Source organism: Zootoca vivipara, chromosome Z2 (genome assembly GCF_965207765.1).
Source record: "Zootoca vivipara chromosome Z2, rZooViv2.hap1.1, whole genome shotgun sequence".
Lineage (NCBI taxonomy): Eukaryota > Metazoa > Chordata > Lepidosauria > Squamata > Lacertidae > Zootoca > Zootoca vivipara.
The window spans coordinates 36,218,233-36,237,124 of NC_142585.1; the positions used below are offsets into that span (position 1 = coordinate 36,218,233).

At 48.7% G+C, this 18,892-nt stretch overlaps 1 protein-coding gene and 1 long non-coding RNA gene across 6 annotated transcripts in view; one reads left to right on the forward strand and one right to left on the reverse strand.

The window, feature by feature from the left end:
* Positions 1–18,526, reverse strand: part of RALGDS (ral guanine nucleotide dissociation stimulator) — a 95,014-nt gene extending 76,488 nt beyond the window's left edge. For 2 of the 5 annotated variants that reach the window (XM_088664769.1, XM_088664768.1), the window contains exon 1: positions 1,652–2,012. In XM_088664769.1, coding sequence (XP_088520895.1) covers positions 1,652–1,939 — 288 coding nt within the window. In that variant the 5' untranslated portion in view covers positions 1,940–2,012. Of the gene's footprint in view, positions 1–1,651; positions 2,013–17,817 lie in introns of those variants that run through there. The other 3 variants (XM_088664771.1, XM_035102188.3, XM_035102191.3) reach the window with 2 other exon arrangements.
* LOC148686628 (uncharacterized) lies at positions 1,940–9,282 on the forward strand. Its single transcript, XR_015948700.1, has 3 exons — positions 1,940–2,073; positions 7,685–7,755; positions 8,785–9,282. It is a non-coding gene; the product is annotated as an uncharacterized LOC148686628 (long non-coding RNA).
* Positions 18,527–18,892: the final 366 nt, after the last annotated feature.

The following is an 18,892-nucleotide window of genomic DNA, read 5'->3' on the forward strand; positions in this document are numbered from 1 at the left end:
CAAACCTGAGACCTAGGGTGGGCTCTGGGTGATGTCATGGATGGAAGCCCCTTGTGATGTAATGGGGTGGCTTTTTGAGATGAAGGTTAATGTGGTGGTGGGTGGGCTATAATTTGTAACCAGCTCCTGCCGGGCTGCATGCACAGTCTTCTTAATAGGTTTTTATTGTTTGAAAAGCCACTCTTGCCCACCTAAAGATGCAGCCACTCGCCAACCAGTGGATGGTGATGTGTAGATGGTCCAGTACGAACCCACCACTAATGTGCTATTATTGTGCCAATAACATGTCACAATAGATACACACACAAAAAAAAACCACAAAAAACACTCCACACCAGTCTAAGGGGGTCAAAACAAATTAGTCAGAATCAGGGCTTTTTATCTGAGCTAGTGTTCTCAGATGGACAGTGTTCTCGAAGCTACGAACATGAGTTTGACCAAACTGCGGGAGGCAGTGCAAGACAGGAGTGCCTGGCGTGCTATGGTCCATGGGGTCACGAAGAGTCGGACATGACTAAACGACTAAACAACAACAACATCGGAACTAGAACTCATCAGAACTCAGTTCTGGCACCTCTCAGGTGGGCACCATTGCCATAATCGGAGAACAAGGGAGGTGTTTGTGGTGAGTTCTGGCACCTCTTTTTCTAGAAAAACAGCACTGCTCAGAATACTTGCTGATCTACTTCAAATCACTCAGAGATTTATTGCTAGATCCTGATCAGCTTTCTGCTCATGGAGGAGATCCATGTCCAGATCTCAGCTCATTCACGCTAATTCGGGGGGGGGGGGGTTTCAGACAAAAGAACATCTCTCAATCGTACCCTTTTTTTTTTGAACAACAAGACTCAACACCAGAGAACTTGTGGGAGGGTGACAGAAGTCACTGGAAAGGCCGATAAAACCTAACTAGCCGTAAAGGTAAAGGTAAAGGGACCCCTGACCGTTAAGTCCAGTCGCGGATGACTCTGGGGTTGTGGCGCTCATCTTGCTTTACTGGCCACTTGCTCACTGTCAACACTGAGAAATGTAAACTCTTGGTGGACTAAGAGCTGGAGCTCTGCTAGCAGCCAACTCCTAAAACAGAATAGAGGCTTTGGGGGCTTCCGGCACCAGACCTATGTAAGAAGCAGAACGGATCCAATCCTGCCCTAGCCCCAATCAGCCATTCTTGCTCTCTGTGCTAAGCTTCCCACCATAATCCCCTCCACCCTAGCTGGGCACTTGATGGGACTGTACACCATTGTGCTGAGGACAGGGGCCTCCTCCCCAAGTTCCTACCCCAACAGCTGATAGAAAAGCATTTAAGGGTATTTCTGAGTAGCAGAGCTGGAAGCTCTGTCCGAGGTCCAACAGAAATTTCCTTCCCCATTTTTTATTTCCGGGGGGTGGGGGTGGGCGGCAGTTGTTCACATAACTGTTTGGGACAATCCACAGAAGGATCAGACTGGATTTAAGCAGTATGGGGATTCAAACCCAGAGCCTCAAATCCAAGTTACAAAATCACCCCCCAAAATGCTGCCCTCCAGATACATGGAGACCACAGCTGCCATGAGTTATGCTAACTGGGGCTGATGGGATTATAGCCCCAGACACCCTGAAGACAGCATTCCAGGGAAAAGTTGGCATAAGCAACCAAACACACACTCACAACCATCTCCCAGCTGCCCATCTGACCTTCTTCCTGCCTTGGTAGCTCCTCAGGAACATCACGGAAACCGAAGTCTCCTCTCCCTTCACGAAACGCCTCCAGAAAGACCCTTTTCTTGAACATGCCTGCCTCTTCGGTGGGGTAGTCCTGGCCCTGAATATTTTCCATCCTCGAGGAAGCTCGCTCACATTCTTCATGCCTCGCTCCTTCCAAAACAATGAGTAACACCATCTCCCCACCGCGGCACTCACACTCCCTGACGGACACGGCCTCACCTGGATGAAGCATGCTTAATATGTCCCTCCCCGTGACCTGGAACGTGGAGTCAGGCAAGGGAGGAGCTAAGGAACTAGGCAACCTGGCTGTTTATCACGACAACAAAACCCTCCAGCTAAAAGCTCCATAAGCGTTAAATGCAAGAGGTACGTGTTTAAAAGTGCAAGGTGGGGGGGGGAGCTTACTTTTTCACATAGCACATAGTTAAGATATGGAATTTGCTCCCATGAGAGGCAGTAATGACCACCAAGGAGGATTTGAAAATTTACAGAGGAGGACAAGGCTGTCAGTGGCTGCTAACCATGATAGCTGTTCTATCCAGTGGCGGAGGAAGGGGGTGGGGGTGGTCCGCCCCAGGTGTCATGCCTGAGGGGGGGTGACATTCGGCACACCGCCCACCTGCGACTCCCAAGCCTCCCCCAACTCCCAAGCTGTCAAAACCAAGGGGGGATGCGCTCCCGAGCTCTCAAAACCAAGGGGATCCGCGCACCCAAGCAGCTATCCCACACCTGAGAGGGCACCCTCTGTGCCCCGCGTCCCTCGGGAGCTTGCCCTGACCCTCTTGGTAGCACGCCCTGCTCCCTCGGGAGCGTGCCCGTCCTGGGCAGCATGGGCATATGCTCTGAATACCAGCTGCTGAGAATCACAAGTGGATAAAGTTGCTGCCAGGCTCAGGTCCTGCTTGCAGGCTTCTGATTGGAGCATCTGGGCTACCACTGAGAACAGGATGCTGGACTAGATGGGCCACTGGCCTCATCCAGCAGGGCTCTTCTTTTGTTCTTAATATTCAAAGAGGGACAGAGATGTGTGTGGACGTATGGATGTGTGTGTGTGGCTGGAGCATGGCCACATTCGAACTATGCATTAAACCAGGCTTCCTCAACCTCGGCCCTCCAGCTGTTTTTTGGCCTACAACTCCCATGATCCCTAGCTAGCAGGACCAGTGTTCAGGGATGATGGGAATTGTAGTCTCAAAACACTGGAGGGCCGAGGTTGAGGAAGCCTGGATTAAACCACTGTGATAACACCGAATGATTCTGTAAGCTGTACGTAATATATCTATGGGTGCTGAGAGTGGTTGGGAGACTCCCAGAACTACAATTCCAAAACGGTTTAACAATCAATTCCTTTCCCAAAGGGAACTCTTTGAGAATCACAGCTCTATGAGGGGGATAGGAGCCATGGCTGTTTAAAGTGGTATCTGTGGTGTATTATCTGCTACCTGGCGGGGAGGGGGATTGTTGCAAATAGCTATATAAGGAAACCACTCAAACCTCCATTTCCTCAACTTTGAGGAAGGCAGCCTCTCTCCCCACTGCTTCCATAAGGCCTCCTTCCAATCCCAACTCAAGTTGGTTGTCCCACAGGGAGGGAAATGTAAGCAGAGGGAAGTTCATTTCAAGGGTGTGTACAGCCCTTCCCTGTCCCCGGGTTGGCCTGGATTTCTACACACCATTTCACTTACAAGGAAGGAAAGTGAGGGGTGGGTGTTAAGGATGAAAGTGGGTCAGGATCCCCAGAGAGCTTTCCGTTGCTTTGATGGACACATGCCAGGCCGTGGAAAGGCCCTCGACTGACCTCCCTGTTAATGGGTCGGCATCAACTGCGCTTTGCCTGAGAATGGGCCCCTTTCTGGAGCTCTGCCCGGATTCCTGGAGTAAAACTCAAGGTGCTAGAGACTCAGAACTATGGAGAGAGGAAATTCAGCTGCTCAGAGATGGAAAAGGGCAGGAGATATTCCAGGCCTGGTTGTTGCTGGGGAGAAAAGGTGGCTGGTTTTAAAAGGGTCTAAATCACAGAGGTATAGTGATTGACAACAGCCCCTCAAGACAAACACAAGGCTGTGCACATTTAAAGCACACCCCTAGCCCAAATAATATTGGGAACGGCAGTTTGTTAGCGGCTTCCTACATTCCTCTATGCTAGTGTCTCATAAACTTGAAAGCATTGTTTTTGCCTCATTCACTTGTCAGAAAAAGGAGGACCTACCTGCATTCAGGCAGGGGACATTCCTAACCTTGTCTGGAGATGTTGGAAGTATGGCTGTTATTGTCGCACTGGGACCTTCAGCGTGCAAAGCAAATGCTATTGCCACTAAGTATACAACATTAAATTCTTTGAAACCAATAAACTGTCTTGTGCGGGCAACTATTATTAATTAATTGGGAGGAATTCTACATGTACCAATCATATACCAATCAAGTGTTTGTGCTTCCATTTTGGAGTCAAAGGAGCAACGTCATGTTGAACCCCCAGCCAACCAACCATACAATGGCGAGGTAGCTTTTGTGAGCACATTCAGGCCTTGTTCAAGGGAGCAAACGGGAGTTCAGATCGCAATACCCAAAGCCCCCAGGCCCTTCTGCCAGGTTTGTCATGTCAGTGCTGTGAAGAAGGCGGAATGTATCTGCCTTTTTTTTTTTTTAATCCCACTCTATTGCCATGGCAACTAGGACAGGCTTTGAGGCCTGCTTGGAATTCCAGGCTCTGCCCTGCAAAAATAGGTCCCTGGAGGCAATGCCAGAGCCCCTTTTCAAACAGAACACCCTGCCATTACTAGTGCTGTGACCACAGCCCCAGGGCAATGTGGGATATGGCCCCATGGCATATCTTCACAGATAATATACACTGGGACACTGATGAAAAGGGTGGAATCTAAATTATTATTATTTTAAAAAAAAAAATATAAACCAAAGGCGAGGCCCAGAATGCAACAGCTATTTCCCGCACCACCGTGACATGAGCTTGTGAGAACAATGCCTAAACCAGACATGAGTAACCTATGGACCTCCAGAGGTTGCTCAACTAAAACTCACACCAGCCCCAGCAAACATGGCCAAGGGTCAGGGATGATGAGAGTTGTAGTCCAGCAACATCTGGAGGGCCACCTGCCAGTGGTGGGCAGAGCAAGAGGCAAACAAGGGAGAGAGCCATGAATTTAATTTGTATGGCAGGCTAGTTCCTATACATACTTACACGCCCCTCTTGATCCTTCACCCAGGCAAGCAAGAGGCATAATTAAAGTCCAAAATGTTACCCCAGGGCCAAAAAGATAACCAGCCGATAACCTGAGGTCTCTCAGCTGCTCAAGCCTCTCTCCCTTCCTTTGTTGTTACTTTCAGAGTTTAGATTGCAAGCGCCTTTGAGCAGAGACTTCTCTCTCTTTGCTTATACAAGCACCCAAATCTCCTAATGTTTTATACTCCAATTCCCATCAGCCCCAGCCATCAAGGCAAACGGTAAGGGATTAAAGGAGTCATAGTCCAAAAACACCTGCAAGGCACATTACTATACATTGAAGAGTTTGCATAAATAAATCATCTTCAAGATTCCCATCCAGTGTTGACAGCAAAATGGCCTCTCTCTTTTTTTCTCCTCCAAAGGAAAAGAGAAAGATTGAGAAGCCAAGATCCTACTCCCTGAAAACTCAGTGGCACTTCAGGGTCAGGTCTCCTGAGATGACCCATGGGCCAAATGCGTCATGGCTATTGGGAAATGTCCTCCTTGGTGGGAAAGGCGTTTTCCAACCCAATCCCTCAAGAGCCATTGCGGTTCGAGGACCCGCCCCCCACAAGAAATAAAGACACAGTGACACATGGTATTTGAGTTAATGGGTAGAATAAGGCCACAACTTTATTGGTTAGAGCAATTGAGAGGTATTGGCTTAGGCATTGGACTCGTTAGCAAGCGTGACTCCACCCCGCTCGGCGAGGGGGTCATATCAGGTTAACACCCTAAGGAAGGAGCCTGTTGATGCAAATACAACTGAAAGCTCCCCCTGGTGTCACCGGGGGTCGTGCCATGGCCCTAGCTACCAGCAGGGCGTAGGACGGGATCCACGACCGCCAGATCCCTTAAGGGGATACCCCTATAAGAGGAGGGTTGGATGATGGCCACAACCAGTCCTCGAACACACCAGACGACTCCATATTCCAATGCCTACCGCCAAATACCGAAGAAGTTGTGACGAATTGCTATGAGGTAGGCGAAAAAACCAAGAGGCTGGTGCCAATTAGCCAACTGGATAAAAAAAACTCCTACCAGGCCCCTTGGGCAACCAAAGGCGACCAACCGAAGTCCATAGCAAAGTCAAAGCGAACACCCTAAGGGAAGACCTAAAGGGAGGGTGGGCGGGAGATCCGTTGAGGAGCAGCGCGAAAAGGGGCGATCTGGAGGCTGCCGCGCTCTTTTGAGACAGGTAACCCCGCCCACAGCTGGCCCTATTGGCTATCCAGGGCCCTGAGCGTGGCAGGAGGGATAGGTGGGGCAGGGGGCCGAACAGGCCCCCCTGCTCAGTGCGTAGAGCGGGTCCCGCCCGCAAAGTCCCCCCTCCCTGAAGAGGAGGGATCTTCTCAAGTTATTGCCACTTGCTATTTGCAAAGGAAATGGTTCAGGCGTGGATCACTCATCACAACACTGGGAGAGTAAAGGGCTTCTCCCAAAGAGCAAATGAGGGACTAAGGGCTATGCAGATAGTCGCAGGTTCAATCTTCAGATAGGCCCAAGAGAGAACCATGCCTGAAATTCTGAAAGCCACTGCCAGTCCATGTTGACAGTATTGAGCTAGATGAGCCAATGGGCTGGCTCTGTATAAGACAGTGTTCCATATTCCTACAAAGCTGGACAACCACCCATGTTCAACCACTTTTGGCTGATGGAGATGACTCCAGTGATCGAACAGCCTTCAGAAAATTAGGGGCATGTTCACATTGAAAACTTAGAGCATAGTGAAATTGATTCAGGGTTAGGTTTTCCCCCACTGGATTCCCCCCCCCCCAAGCTGTTCACATCAGCATGTCTTCATTAGAGTCAGATTTTTCCCATTTGTCTACACACCAGGGGTCTTTGACGGGTGTGCATATCTTGACGATGAAGATGAATTAGGAACAGCTTGAAGACTGCAGTAAGTGTGAAGCTGGCTTGAGAAAAAAAAATGCAACACACAGTTGTATTTTATAACAAAGTACAGGATACATATGCAGTTTGGATAAAATCATTGGAAAACAGATTAATAACCCAGGTCTGGAAACATGGTGAGTCAGTGGGAATGTGAACACAATCTAGATGTCAGGGATAGTCCAATGCTAGTCCTCCTCAGAGTAGACTCTTTGAAATTAACAAACCCACTAATTTCAATGGACCTACTCTGAGTAAAAGTTAGATGGATGAGTGGTAGATGGTAGCAGTACTTGGAATAAACTAGCTCAGGCCACATTCGCACCATACATCTAAAGTGCCATGATACCACTTTAAGCAGTCTCAGCTTCCCCCAAGTTAATTATGGCAGCTATAGTTTGTTAAGGGTGCCGAGAGTTGGTAGGAGACTCCCCTATTCCCCTCCTATTGCTATAATTTCCAGAGTGATTTAACAGTCAATCCCCGTTCCCTGGGAACTCTGGGAATTATAGCAATAGGAGGGGGGGTAGGGGAGTCTCCTACCAACGCTCAGCACCCTTAACAAACTACAGTTCCCAGAATTCTTTAGGAGAAGCCATTACTTTTTAAAGTGCCGTTGTAGCACCATAAATGTGTGGCGTGAATGTGGCCCCAGAATATCTGAACTATGCCTGAGAATAGCTCCCATAACTGCCACATGAACAGAACAAGAATTAAGTTTGCTTTGGGGTTTAATAAACCACAGCTTAGCGTTGCCATTTAAACCTTCAACGAATTCATGAGGCCTGGCAGTACAGTTTGATGCTTCAGTGTCAGACGGCAACCTTCATCATGTCCATTTCCTGTCTCCAACATTGACAGAATTGAGATGAAGATGTCCAGACATTCCCACTGAGAGAACGAAAATAAGCCCCAGACATCCTGCGGAACAGGTGAGGCCCAGTTCCAAGAGGGACTGGAGATGCAGGCAGAAAGATAACCAGCTCCTCCTAGGCACAAATCACAAGAAACTTAAAAAGAAAAGAGTATTGTCCATTTTCGTGAGCTTAGTCCTGTCTAGAAGGTCAACCCATTTATCAAATTATCCAGCAGAGAGGGTGCTGGTATTCTTTTGCAGTTAGGTGTTTACCCCCACCCCCCACCCGGCAACCTTTGGAAAAAAAGAAATTTATCCTGGATGCAGCCTGTCACCCTTGACGTCAAACCCACATGCACAAACATTTTCTTTGACCACTGGCCAAACGGTGCACGAGGCAGGAAGGACAAAAGAAAATGGATGTGGAGAAGATTCAATAGAGAAAACAAAAGCTCAGTGAAGACGTTTGATTGCACATGATGTCACGCATGGAGTTGCTTTAGTGCAGGGATGGCCAACGTGGTGCCCTCCAGATGTTGTTTGGCTACTACTTCCATCATCACTAACAACTGACCATGCTTGCTGAGGTTGACGGGAGTTGTAGTCCCAACATCTAGAGAGCACCACATTGGCTATCCCTGCTTTATTATTGTAGGCAAAATCAGTTGCACTGAGTTCTCATCAGGGCCGTCTTAAGCATATCTGGTGCCCTGGCACCGTGGTGTGATGATCCCTCCGCCCCCCCCCCCCGGTTTCCCAGCGCAACTGTCTGGCGGTCGCAGCAGCGCAGCGCCCCCCTGGCGGCCCGGCATCCTGGCGCCCTGCGCCACCCAGCCTTGCCGTAGGGCCGGCCCTGGTTCTCATTTAAATCAACAGGACTAAAGTCATGGCTACACAGGAATCTGCTTTATCAGAACATTAACCACCTAGCTCTGTATTGTCTACACTGACTAGCAGCAGCTCCCCAGGGTTTCAGGAAGGAGTCTCTCCTCCCTGGGTACTGAACCTCTGATCCAAAGGTAAAACAGCTAAAATCCAAGATTCCAGTCCTCATGATTCTGAAATGTTTATATTTGTCTTTATAAAAATATTTATATTCCACCAGAAAAACCAGAGCCGTTTACAACTATACAGTGGAGGCTGATTTGAATAGTTCCATTGGAACCTGTCTTCTGTTGAGTCGGAGTATTGGTCCAGTATTGCTCAGTGTCACCTACACAGACTGCCAGCAGACAGTGATTAATGCAGGAGCCCACCTGATCTGGAGATGCTGGAAGTTGAACAGGGAATGTTCTCACACCAAGCAGAAGTTATAACACTCAGCTAGAGGTAGGCAACGTGGTGCTTAAAGGGCCAAATCCTTATGAATTTTATTAGTATTTTAGTGCAAATTTCTCCTAACACACACACGCACACGTTTGTATGTAGCTTTGACTAAATAACACTTTTTTGCAGCCATTTCCCCATACAGAATGCACATTTGTATGCAGTTTTCATTAATAGATTCATTTTTATGGTCACTTCTCCCCAATATATGCATTTTTGTAAACACTCTTTGGTTGGAGAACGGCACTGTAAATTTCATAAATATGTGAATTTCGAATGATGGCTGAGTTTTGGTTCTTGTGTCAATTCAGAAAGCACAAATCAGGTTGCACTGCCTTTAAATGAGAACTGAATTCAATTTCTCCCCCTCCCTTAAAAACTCAACCCCACTCTTGTGGAAACACAGGATGTGAAGCCTTGCTTGAGAGAAGAATTAGGCAGCATAAAGCAACCAAGGCCAGCCCAGGTCAAAATCAGAACGGTGACATTTTGCCCAATTGAAAATGTCTAGGTGGGAAAGTCTGCTTTGGCTTCAGCTATATGCTGTGAGAGGGTTGGTCTTGCCTGGAATTCTGAAGTGCTTTGAGAGGGAACACAAGAATACAAAATCGTTGTAACACGAAACAGCTTACACCACACAGTCAATGTGTTAGTTATTGAAGTGGCACAAGACTCTTCACTGCTTTAACCAGGTGAGAAGAGGAGGGAGGGACAACCTAATATAAGTAAAGCAGGAGGCTCCCCCTTCTGGCTGGCAGAAATGCAGCAAGGTGTTCTGTATGGAGCAGTGCTTCCCCCTTTGTTGTTGAACTACAAATCTCATCATCCAGACCCAGTTTAGCCAACGGCCAGGGATGATGCGGGTTTTAGTACAACAACAGCTAGAGATCTATAGTGGAAGACTGCTGACTTAGAGGAAGCCTCCAGGTGCTGCTGGACTACAACTCCTACAGTATTGTCTCTGACTGTTGGCCATGCTGACGGGGACAGATGGGAGTTGGAGTCCCACAATATATAAGAGGGGCACAGATTCCCCAGCTCTGATCTAAGGAGAGGCATTGCCCCCCTCTCTCCTATGAAGGAATGCCTCTTTTAAATTAAGAGGCATTCCTCCATCTCTTGTAGGCTATTTCTCAGATCAGGGCTGGGGAACTTGTGTTCTTCTAGTGATCTTTAGACGCCAACTCCCATCACCCCTGGCTGTTGACTATGCTGGCTGGGGCTGATGGGAGCTAGAGTCCAGCAACATCCGTAAACCTACAAAAGTTATCTACCCCTGGCTCAGAATAATTCCTGGGAGTTGTTCCAAGAGCATCTCCAGCTCTTTCTCTCAAAGGGAACTGATTGTCCAAAGCATTCAACACAAAGTGCACACATATATAGGCTACTGTGCATGGCCAGAGATGAAGGTCTTTTTTGCACACTTGTTGCATGACTGGATTTTGGGAGGTGCAGCCTGCCCTAAGGAGAAAAAATCATTTAATGAAACTCAAGATTTCATTGCTGATTGGGACGTAATCCTTGATCAGGGAGGGTGGTGCTCAGAGATGGCAAAAGGTCAAAGTGGATGAATTTATTTATTTAAGGCTTGTATGCATAATAAAAAAATTAAGCAGACATAGCCCTAGCTACCTTTGAAGGTGACCCGGAAACTACAACTAATCCAGAATGCAGCAGCTAGACTGGTGACTGGGAGCGGCCGCCGAGACCATATAACACCGGTCCTGAAAGACCTACATTGGCTCCCAGTAAGTTTCCTAGCACAATTCAAAGTGTTGGTGCTGACCTTTAAAGCCCTAAACAGCCTCGGTCCAGTAGACCTGAAGGAGCGTCTCCACCCCCATCGTTCAGCCCAGACACTGAGGTCCAGCTCTGAGGGCCTTCTGATGGTTCCCTCATTGCGGGAAGCCAAATTACAGGGAACCAGGCAGAGGGCCTTCTTGGTAGTGGCACCCGCCCTGTGGAATGCCCTCCCATCAGAAGTCAAGGAAATAAACAACTATTTAACTTTTAGAAGATCTGAAGGCAGCCCTGATTAGGGAAGTTTTTAATGGTTGATGTTTTATTCTGTTTTTAATCTGCTGGGAGCTGCCCAGAGTGGCTGAGGAAACCCAGCTGGATGGGTGGGGTATAAATAATAAAAAATTATTATTATTATTAGCACAAGCTTTTCTTAGCAAAGGCGAAGGACCTGGAAGGGTGGAGTTCAAATCCCTCATCCACGAAGGGTGGCCTTAGGTAAGTCACTCTCTCCAGGCCTAACCTACCTTACAGGGTTGTTGTGCAGGGATAAGGAGAGAAGCCTGTGTGCCACCATGAACTCCTTGGAGGAAAGGTAGAATATGGCTGTTTTTAACAGCTATTAAAGCTATTTTGCAAAAAAAAAACCCAACATGGACATAAATGGATATCTGATTACTTTAAAATATTCTAGGACCACTTTTACAGACCTAAAAGGGAAAGCTGAGAAAGGGAGGGGGGTTGGTAACTATAATTGACAGATAAATTAATTTGGGGAAGTGCTGTGCATGCAGACAGTCCAAGGTTAAATCCCAAGGGCATCTCCAAGTATGAAAACCGTGGAGTCATTGTAGAAAATACTGAGCTACATGCACCAATGGTCCGACTCAGTAGAAGGCAGCACCCTAAATAAAATAATGAGAACTAGAAACTTGATTCCCTGCAAATGAAAGCTGAGGTTCTCTGAATGCCAATACTGAACCACATTCTGAGACTTGTGTGTCTGTGCTGGCTATCAAGACTTTCTTACACACTTGTGCATTACAAACAGTCCCTTAAACCTGACATAACCCCAGCCTTCTTGAACACTCCATACTTCCATAAAATCAAGTGCCTTTAGATCTCATGACTTGTCATCAAACCACAAGACTTAAACACAAAGAATGAAACTGATTCTTCACACATACAACCACCTACACAACCGCATTAGTGTACAACAGCAGATCATATAAATCAAAACACCATCTGCTTCTGTAGCATACCGTAGCTGCAGTTCAACAGTTAAATGTCTGGACCCACCTGTGGCATTAATATCTGCATCGAAGGCAACTAGGACAGGTGCTTTCCTTCAGAATAAGGGCTGTTGATAACTTGTGGCTAGACCAGGCACCCCCAAACTTCGGCCCTCCAGATGTTTTGGACTACAATTCCCATCATCCCTGACCACTGGTCCTGTTAGCTAGGGATCATGGGAGTTGTAGGCCAAAACATCTGGAGGGCCACAGTTTGGGGGTGCCTGGGCTAGACTCTGGTACTTCTATAAAGTGAAGGTTTTGTAACAAATACTTCCTTAGACCATCCACCAGAGCAAGGAAAGCAGACTCGCATGCCCACTGCCAGATGTTTTCATAAGAGGCAGGATGTAAAAGAGATATAATTCTTGATAAGCCTGCCAAGGTTATTTTAAATACACTCCTCTTAGGCAGAGGAGATACCCATAAAGGAAGGTAAAAGGGAGGGCAAATAAATTTCCATTTCCAATTCATTTCCACAGTATGGCTTTAAATCAAAGCAAGTATGGCACCCCCTTTCTCCTGAAATAGAATCGATAGCTAAATGGAACCTCCAGGTATAGCTGCAGTCTCTCTCTAACATACCAAATACTGGGCACCTGTGGCATAGTTTCGTACATAAAAAGGATCAGGCCAGTGGCCCATCTAGTCCAACATCACGTTCTCACAGTGGCCAACCAGACGCCCCAACAGGAAGGCCACAAGCAGAACCGGGATGCAACAGCAACTCTTCCCCTCCTGCGGTTTCCAGAAACTGGCAATTCAAAGTATTACTGCCTTCAAAAGAGGAGGTAGAACATAGCAATTTGGGTTAGGCGCCATTGCTAGCCTTATCCTCTGCAAATTTGTCTAATCCTATTTTAAAGCTATCCAAGTTGGTGGCCGTCTTCTTGTTGTCTTCCGTTCTGGACTTAATGGTATTATGGAAGGGGGTGCTATTTAGATGGTACTGTGTATTCTGTGCTTCAAAATATGAAAAAAAAACCAGCCCTTCGCCAAATGCAATCTTCTCTTGCCAAGTGGAATTCTGGAGCCTGGACCCCAAAATCCTTCCCTGATGGCACCACTGGTGAGGACAGACGTCCGAGGAGGAATATTGTTTTCATGCTCTGATTGGGGGCTTTCCAGCAGCCAGCTGGGAAAATGTGTTAGTTCCTTTGGCTACTTAAGTCACGTAAGGCTTAAAACGAGAATACAAAATCCCAAAGAGGCTTGTCCTCCAGCTATGACACTGTCCTGGAATTGAACAGAAGGGGCACCTGAGCTTGTGTAGAATGAGCAATGAGTAACACACATATGCAAGAGGGAGAGAATTCCCAGTACCAGTGCTTTGCCAAACAGTGGAGGCTGGTCCATTAGGACGAAATGGACACTGCCCTATGAACTTCAGCCTGGCCTCAGCCAAACATCCTCTGTCTCAGCCTTGTGCAGAATGTCTGAGGCCCAAGGTAGGAGTCTTGTTAGAATAAAGTTATAAACTCAAGCAAAAAATTGGCCAGTCCCTGGTGGGGCCCCCAGCCAGCTTAGTCCTCTGAGGTCCAGGGCAAGTGTACCCAGCTGACCGCCCTCCTGGCCTGGGCTTGCTTTCTTACAACCAGTCCAGCAAGTGGCACAGACTGCCAGCTGCCTCCTCCTCCTCCTTAGTTGCTCTTACTGAACTCATTAGTGAGGAGGATAGGAACAAAACCATTATTAGTTGACTCTGCCTCCACTTACCATTGGCCTGTCTCCACTCATTATTGGCCCCATCTACTTCTTGGGCGGGGGACGTGGGTGGTGCTGTGGGTTAAACCACAGAGCCTAGGGCTTGCCGATCAGAAGGTCGGTGCTTCGAATCCCCGCGATGGGGTGAGCTCCCATTGCTTGGTGCCTGCTCCTGCCAACCTAGGCCTAGCAGTTTGAAAGCACGTCAAAGTGCAAGTAGATAAATAGATACTGCTACAGCGGAAAGGTAAACTGAGTTTCCGTGCGCTGCTCTGGTTCGCCAGAAGCGGCTTTGTCATGCTGGCCACATGACCTGGAAGCTGTACGCCGGCTCCCTCGGCCAATAACGCGAGATGAGCGCCGCAACCCCAGAGTCAGTCACGACTGGACCTAATGGTCAGGGCATGGGCGTACCCAGCATGGGGTAGGGGGGCAGCTGCCCTCCCCTAGAAGCAGGGCAGCTGGCGAGGACAGGCAGGGACGCTGCCTGCTGTGCTCCGCCTCAGCCTGCTTGGCTGAAGCGAAATGGCAGCGGCAGCGAAGCTGCCTCCGTTGAAAAAAACCTGGACCTGGACCTGGGCTAACTTCAGCCCACACTCCTTCAAGTCACAGCGAGCACAGCACAGAAAGTGCTGTCCTACAATGCTCCGTGGCACCTCATTTGCAAATGAAGTGCCGTGGGGCATTGTGGGGCAGCACTTTCTGTGCTGTGCTCGCTGTGACTTGAAAGAGTGTGGGCTGAAGTTAGCCCAGGTCCAGGTCCAGGTTTCCTTCAAGGGAGGCAGCTTTGCTGCTGCTGCCTCTTTTTAGTCACCACTGCCATTAAAGGAGCGGCCGAGGCAGGAGTGCAAGCGTGGGTGGCTCCGTGTGCTGCCTTGCAAATGGCCCCCTTTTCTCTGGGGGGGGGGTGCACGTTGACCATGCCTCCTGGGGGGATCCTGGCCACGTCATTGCCAGCTAGCCAATCGGGTGGCTGGGGGGCATGGCTGGTGTGCCTCCCCTAGCTTTGATCCTGGGTACGCCCATGGTCAGGGTCCCTTTACCTTTACTTCTTGGGCTCGCTGCCTTCTGCCCCACCAGGCCAAACATGCACACACCATTACTGCTCCGGAAACACTGGCTGCTCAGACCAGCTGTAGGAGACAAGTTAATATTCTTTCACACTAAGGTTGTCAGACCTCCAGGTCTGACGCGAAGTCTCCCGGTTTGCCTGGCCGTCTCCAGGTGGCAGCTGATTGGCATGAATCTCCAGGTATGCGAGATGGCTTTTAATAATAATAATAATAATAATAACAATAAAAATGATGATGATGATGATGGCTGTGCATACAACTTGCAAGCTTCAACCCAGCAGGAGCTGACTGCAAATTATAGAAGGGACACTGGGGGTGGGGTGGCTCTCCCCTGCTCCCCTCTCCCAATTAACCTCCATCTCCAAGGCCCGCCTTTGTGACATCACTGGGAGGCCTCCCCCCCCCATGACATCATCGGAGGTTCCAAATCTCAGGCTCTGAGATACTCCTGAACTGCCCAAATTAATGAATATTATTTTCCTATGTCACTGAGGATCGTGGTGGGACACAAATTTCCCACTGCACAAAAGTATTTTCCCCAGCATCCTCCAAACACTGCAAGGATTCATGAGAAGGGATGACAGAGATCTCAAACCATGTTAGACAGGTTTCCTAAAAGTAACCTTCTTCTTTCCAGGCAACTCCTGGTTCCCTCTCATGGTGGGAATTAAATGATATTCTTGAGGTTGAATTCCCTCACCCCCTAGCAAAGCATGGATGGCGTAATACAGCTAAGAGCACGTCCTCTCGGCAGAGGTGAAGGTGATAATTTGGCAAACCCACAAAAGCATCAACAACCCCATTACGCAAAATGTTTTTTTGTGGGCTAACTGGAAGGGGTGGGGGGTGGGGAGCTAGAGGAGCCAGGGCTTCAGAGCTGGCTGGAAGCCCAGTCCCAAATTTAGATGAGTACATCTGGTGTGGAAAGGCCTACAGCACATGCTCAGAGGCATTCTATTATTATATCATCAGCATTATTAATCCACAAGTCCTGGAGCTGGTGCCTAGGAACAGAAGAATATGCCTTCTACTGAGACAGACCATAGGTCCATCTAGCTCAGTACTACGGTATATACACTGACTGGCTCTACAGGGATTCAGGTAGGGATCTCTCACAGTCCTACCTGGAGATGCCAAGGATTTAATCTACATGCAAGGAAGCTACTCAACCACTGGTGTGGCCTGTTGAAAAGCAGGTTGCAACAAACATCATATGTTTAAAAACAAATGAAACCCCCCAAGAATCCTGGGAACTGTAGCTTTTACCCCCTCACAGTGGTACAATTCCCAGCAGCCTTAAAGAACTACAGTTCCCAGGATTATTGAGGGGAAGTAATGGGTTATAAATGGGCTTTAAATCCTAAGAACACTTGGGGGAAGGGATGCCACCTTCTTTGTCAACCAGGCGCCCTCTACAGCTACCAGTTTTGCACTACAGCTACCAGTTCTAAACTTCTGGAGGGTTGGCAAAGGCTGTGTTAGCGGGAAGCACTCAACACATGCTCAGAGATAGCCTCCCCTTCTAATTCGTGTGATCTTCACCACTTCCAAAGTGGAAGCCCTTGTGTGTGTATGTATGTATGTATGTATATTAGTTTCCAGAATGTCCTGAAATTGCATTTGCTCATGTACATCTTTTTTAGTTTCATCTGGTCTCCACTCCCCCCTGCTCCCAACCCACAGTCAACTCAAGAATTGCCTTCCCAGATCAGAGCTGGGGGGGGGGGGAACCCTCTGAGACCAGCCAGGCAGAAGCACCACAGAGCTCAAGACCAAGTACTTGGAGGAATAGCCTTTCATGATCACCTAACCCAACGGTTTGTACTGAAAGGCAAACTGCTCCTGAAAATGGAGGTTCTATTTTGCTGTCACAGCTCATATAGCCACCAATCAGCCTGTCTTTCTCCTCTCTAATCGTACTGTAAGAATACAAGGGCTTTTGTGCTGGATCAGGCCAAAGGTCCATCTTAGCTCCTCCCTTTCCAAGAAGCTCAAACATAAGGCAGGGAGGTGACTGATAAAAGTCTTCCTCATTGAAGGATTCAGTCGGCTTCTGTATATCCTGGCCAACTGTAGACTGAAGCACTGTGGGGCAGAGACCAAAGCATTTTCATTTATGTTATGTTGTCAGATGCCACAAATAGCATAAGCTGGGGAAGGGCCGTACCTCAGTGGCAGAGGGTCCCAGGTTCAATCCCCAGTGGCATCTACAGGTAGGGCTGGAGGAGAGTCCCTGTCTGAAACCCTGGAGAGCAGCTGCCAGTCGGTGTATGCAGTACTTAGCAAGAGGAGCCAATGGACTGACTTCAGTAGAAGTCAGCTCCCCAGCCCTTCTTTAAATTCAGAATCATGAGGACTAGAATCTTACTTCCTTTTTTAGGGGGGGGGATGCCAAAGCTTAGTGGTAGAGCACTTGGTCTGCATGCAGAAGGCTCTGGATTCAATCCCCGTTGTCTCTAGGTAAGGCTGGGCAATAACTGCTGCCTGAAATCACAGAGAGCTGGTGTCAGGCAGCACAGATTGTGCTGATTTAGTATAAGACACCTCGCTATATCCCTATTTAACTCAGCCTTTAATTCTGAGCCATTCTTAATAGTTCCCTAATTCATTTTTTGGGGGGGTAAAGTCACAGCAGAGAGGAAGAGCTCAGACCCCAGCCCCTCCAGGTACTGTAGGACTGGGAGAGACCCCCTGGAGATCTGCTGCCAGTCAGTGTAGACAGTACTAAGCTATATAAGGCAGTTTCCTTTCAACAACAACAAGAAGCAGTTCTGCCTAAAAAAGCCACCTGTCCGTTTTCCACCTGCTGGCAAACCCCAGATCACTCTCGGGGGCGAAGAAGACCCGCCTATTATTTCGCCCATTTGTGGAGGGTGGCTGCTCTTTCGCTTGCGCTGCAAAGCATTTCCAGGGGGTTGGACTAGATGCCCCCTTGGGGCCCCCTTCCACCTCAACGATCACGATTGTTATTTTCTAGCCTTTGCAAAAGCGCGCGTCCTTTACCTGGCTATCCAACATCATCATCTCCCGCTCATCGTTCCCAAAGGCTGTTTGAGGGGGAAAAGGCGAAGAGGAGGAATCCACACAGGGTCGCTTGCCCTGATCGCCGGGTCACTCACTGGCCGCTTGCCATTCGGTTATAAATCCAGCTCAGGAAAGGGCTCTCCCTCTTTTACGCCTTGTCAAGAGTCCTTGCTGCCTGGCTTAGCCCAGTTAAGAAAGGCGGCCGCGGCAGCAGGTCTCCAGCGAGCTTGGCGATGCCCCAACCCCTGCCAACACCACCCGGGAGTAGCTCAGCGTCTTCTTGGCAAGCCCATAATAATCCCGTCTTCCTGATCTCCTTCTCCGGGCGGAACTAGGGCGATTCCCAGCCGGCGGCTCCATAAAACTCTCTTATACCCAGCAGTCGCTTTTTGCTTCCAGCAAAGGAGGATTTTCTCTCTCTCTCTCTCGTTGCTAGTCAATTTCGCTTCCCTCCGCCTCCCCCGGCCTCTTCAATTTTCCTATTGTTGTCTCCCCGCGCTGCTTGGGGAGAGGAGCGCCTCGCTGCTTCTCTCCTGGTCGCTCTCCTGCAAAAAGAGCTCCATGGGTGAAGAAAAAGCAGGAAGAGGGAGGGAAAAAAATGGATCTGCTTTTGGGCAGTCTGGAGACAGAGACGGAGAGAGACAGCGCTCTGAACGTTACGCGCAGCTTGCAACAATTTGCAAAGGGCGGGGGTAGTGCGCGTGCGAAGGGGAGGGGGGGAACTGAAATGACTCAAACAGCCGCCAGCAGGCTTTTAAAAGATCTTCGCTTTACTCTGCTCCCCTGTCTCCCACATATTTTTTTTCCAAGCTAGCAAACGCCACCTCGCGTTTCCAAAACACAGTACCGTTGGGTGGGAGGCCCCTGAGCGCGTGCAGAGTGCTTTCCCCTCCTCGAATGCGAATCTATATAACCTATATAAAGGTTGCCTAATAAGGAGGCATCTCTAGTTGACTTGGTGGTTGGCTGCGCCCAGGCTGGCTGCAGTGCTCCAGAGGCGCAGACAGGCCTACAGGGAGAAAATTAAAGGGGTTGTTTTGTAGGGATCTAAAGG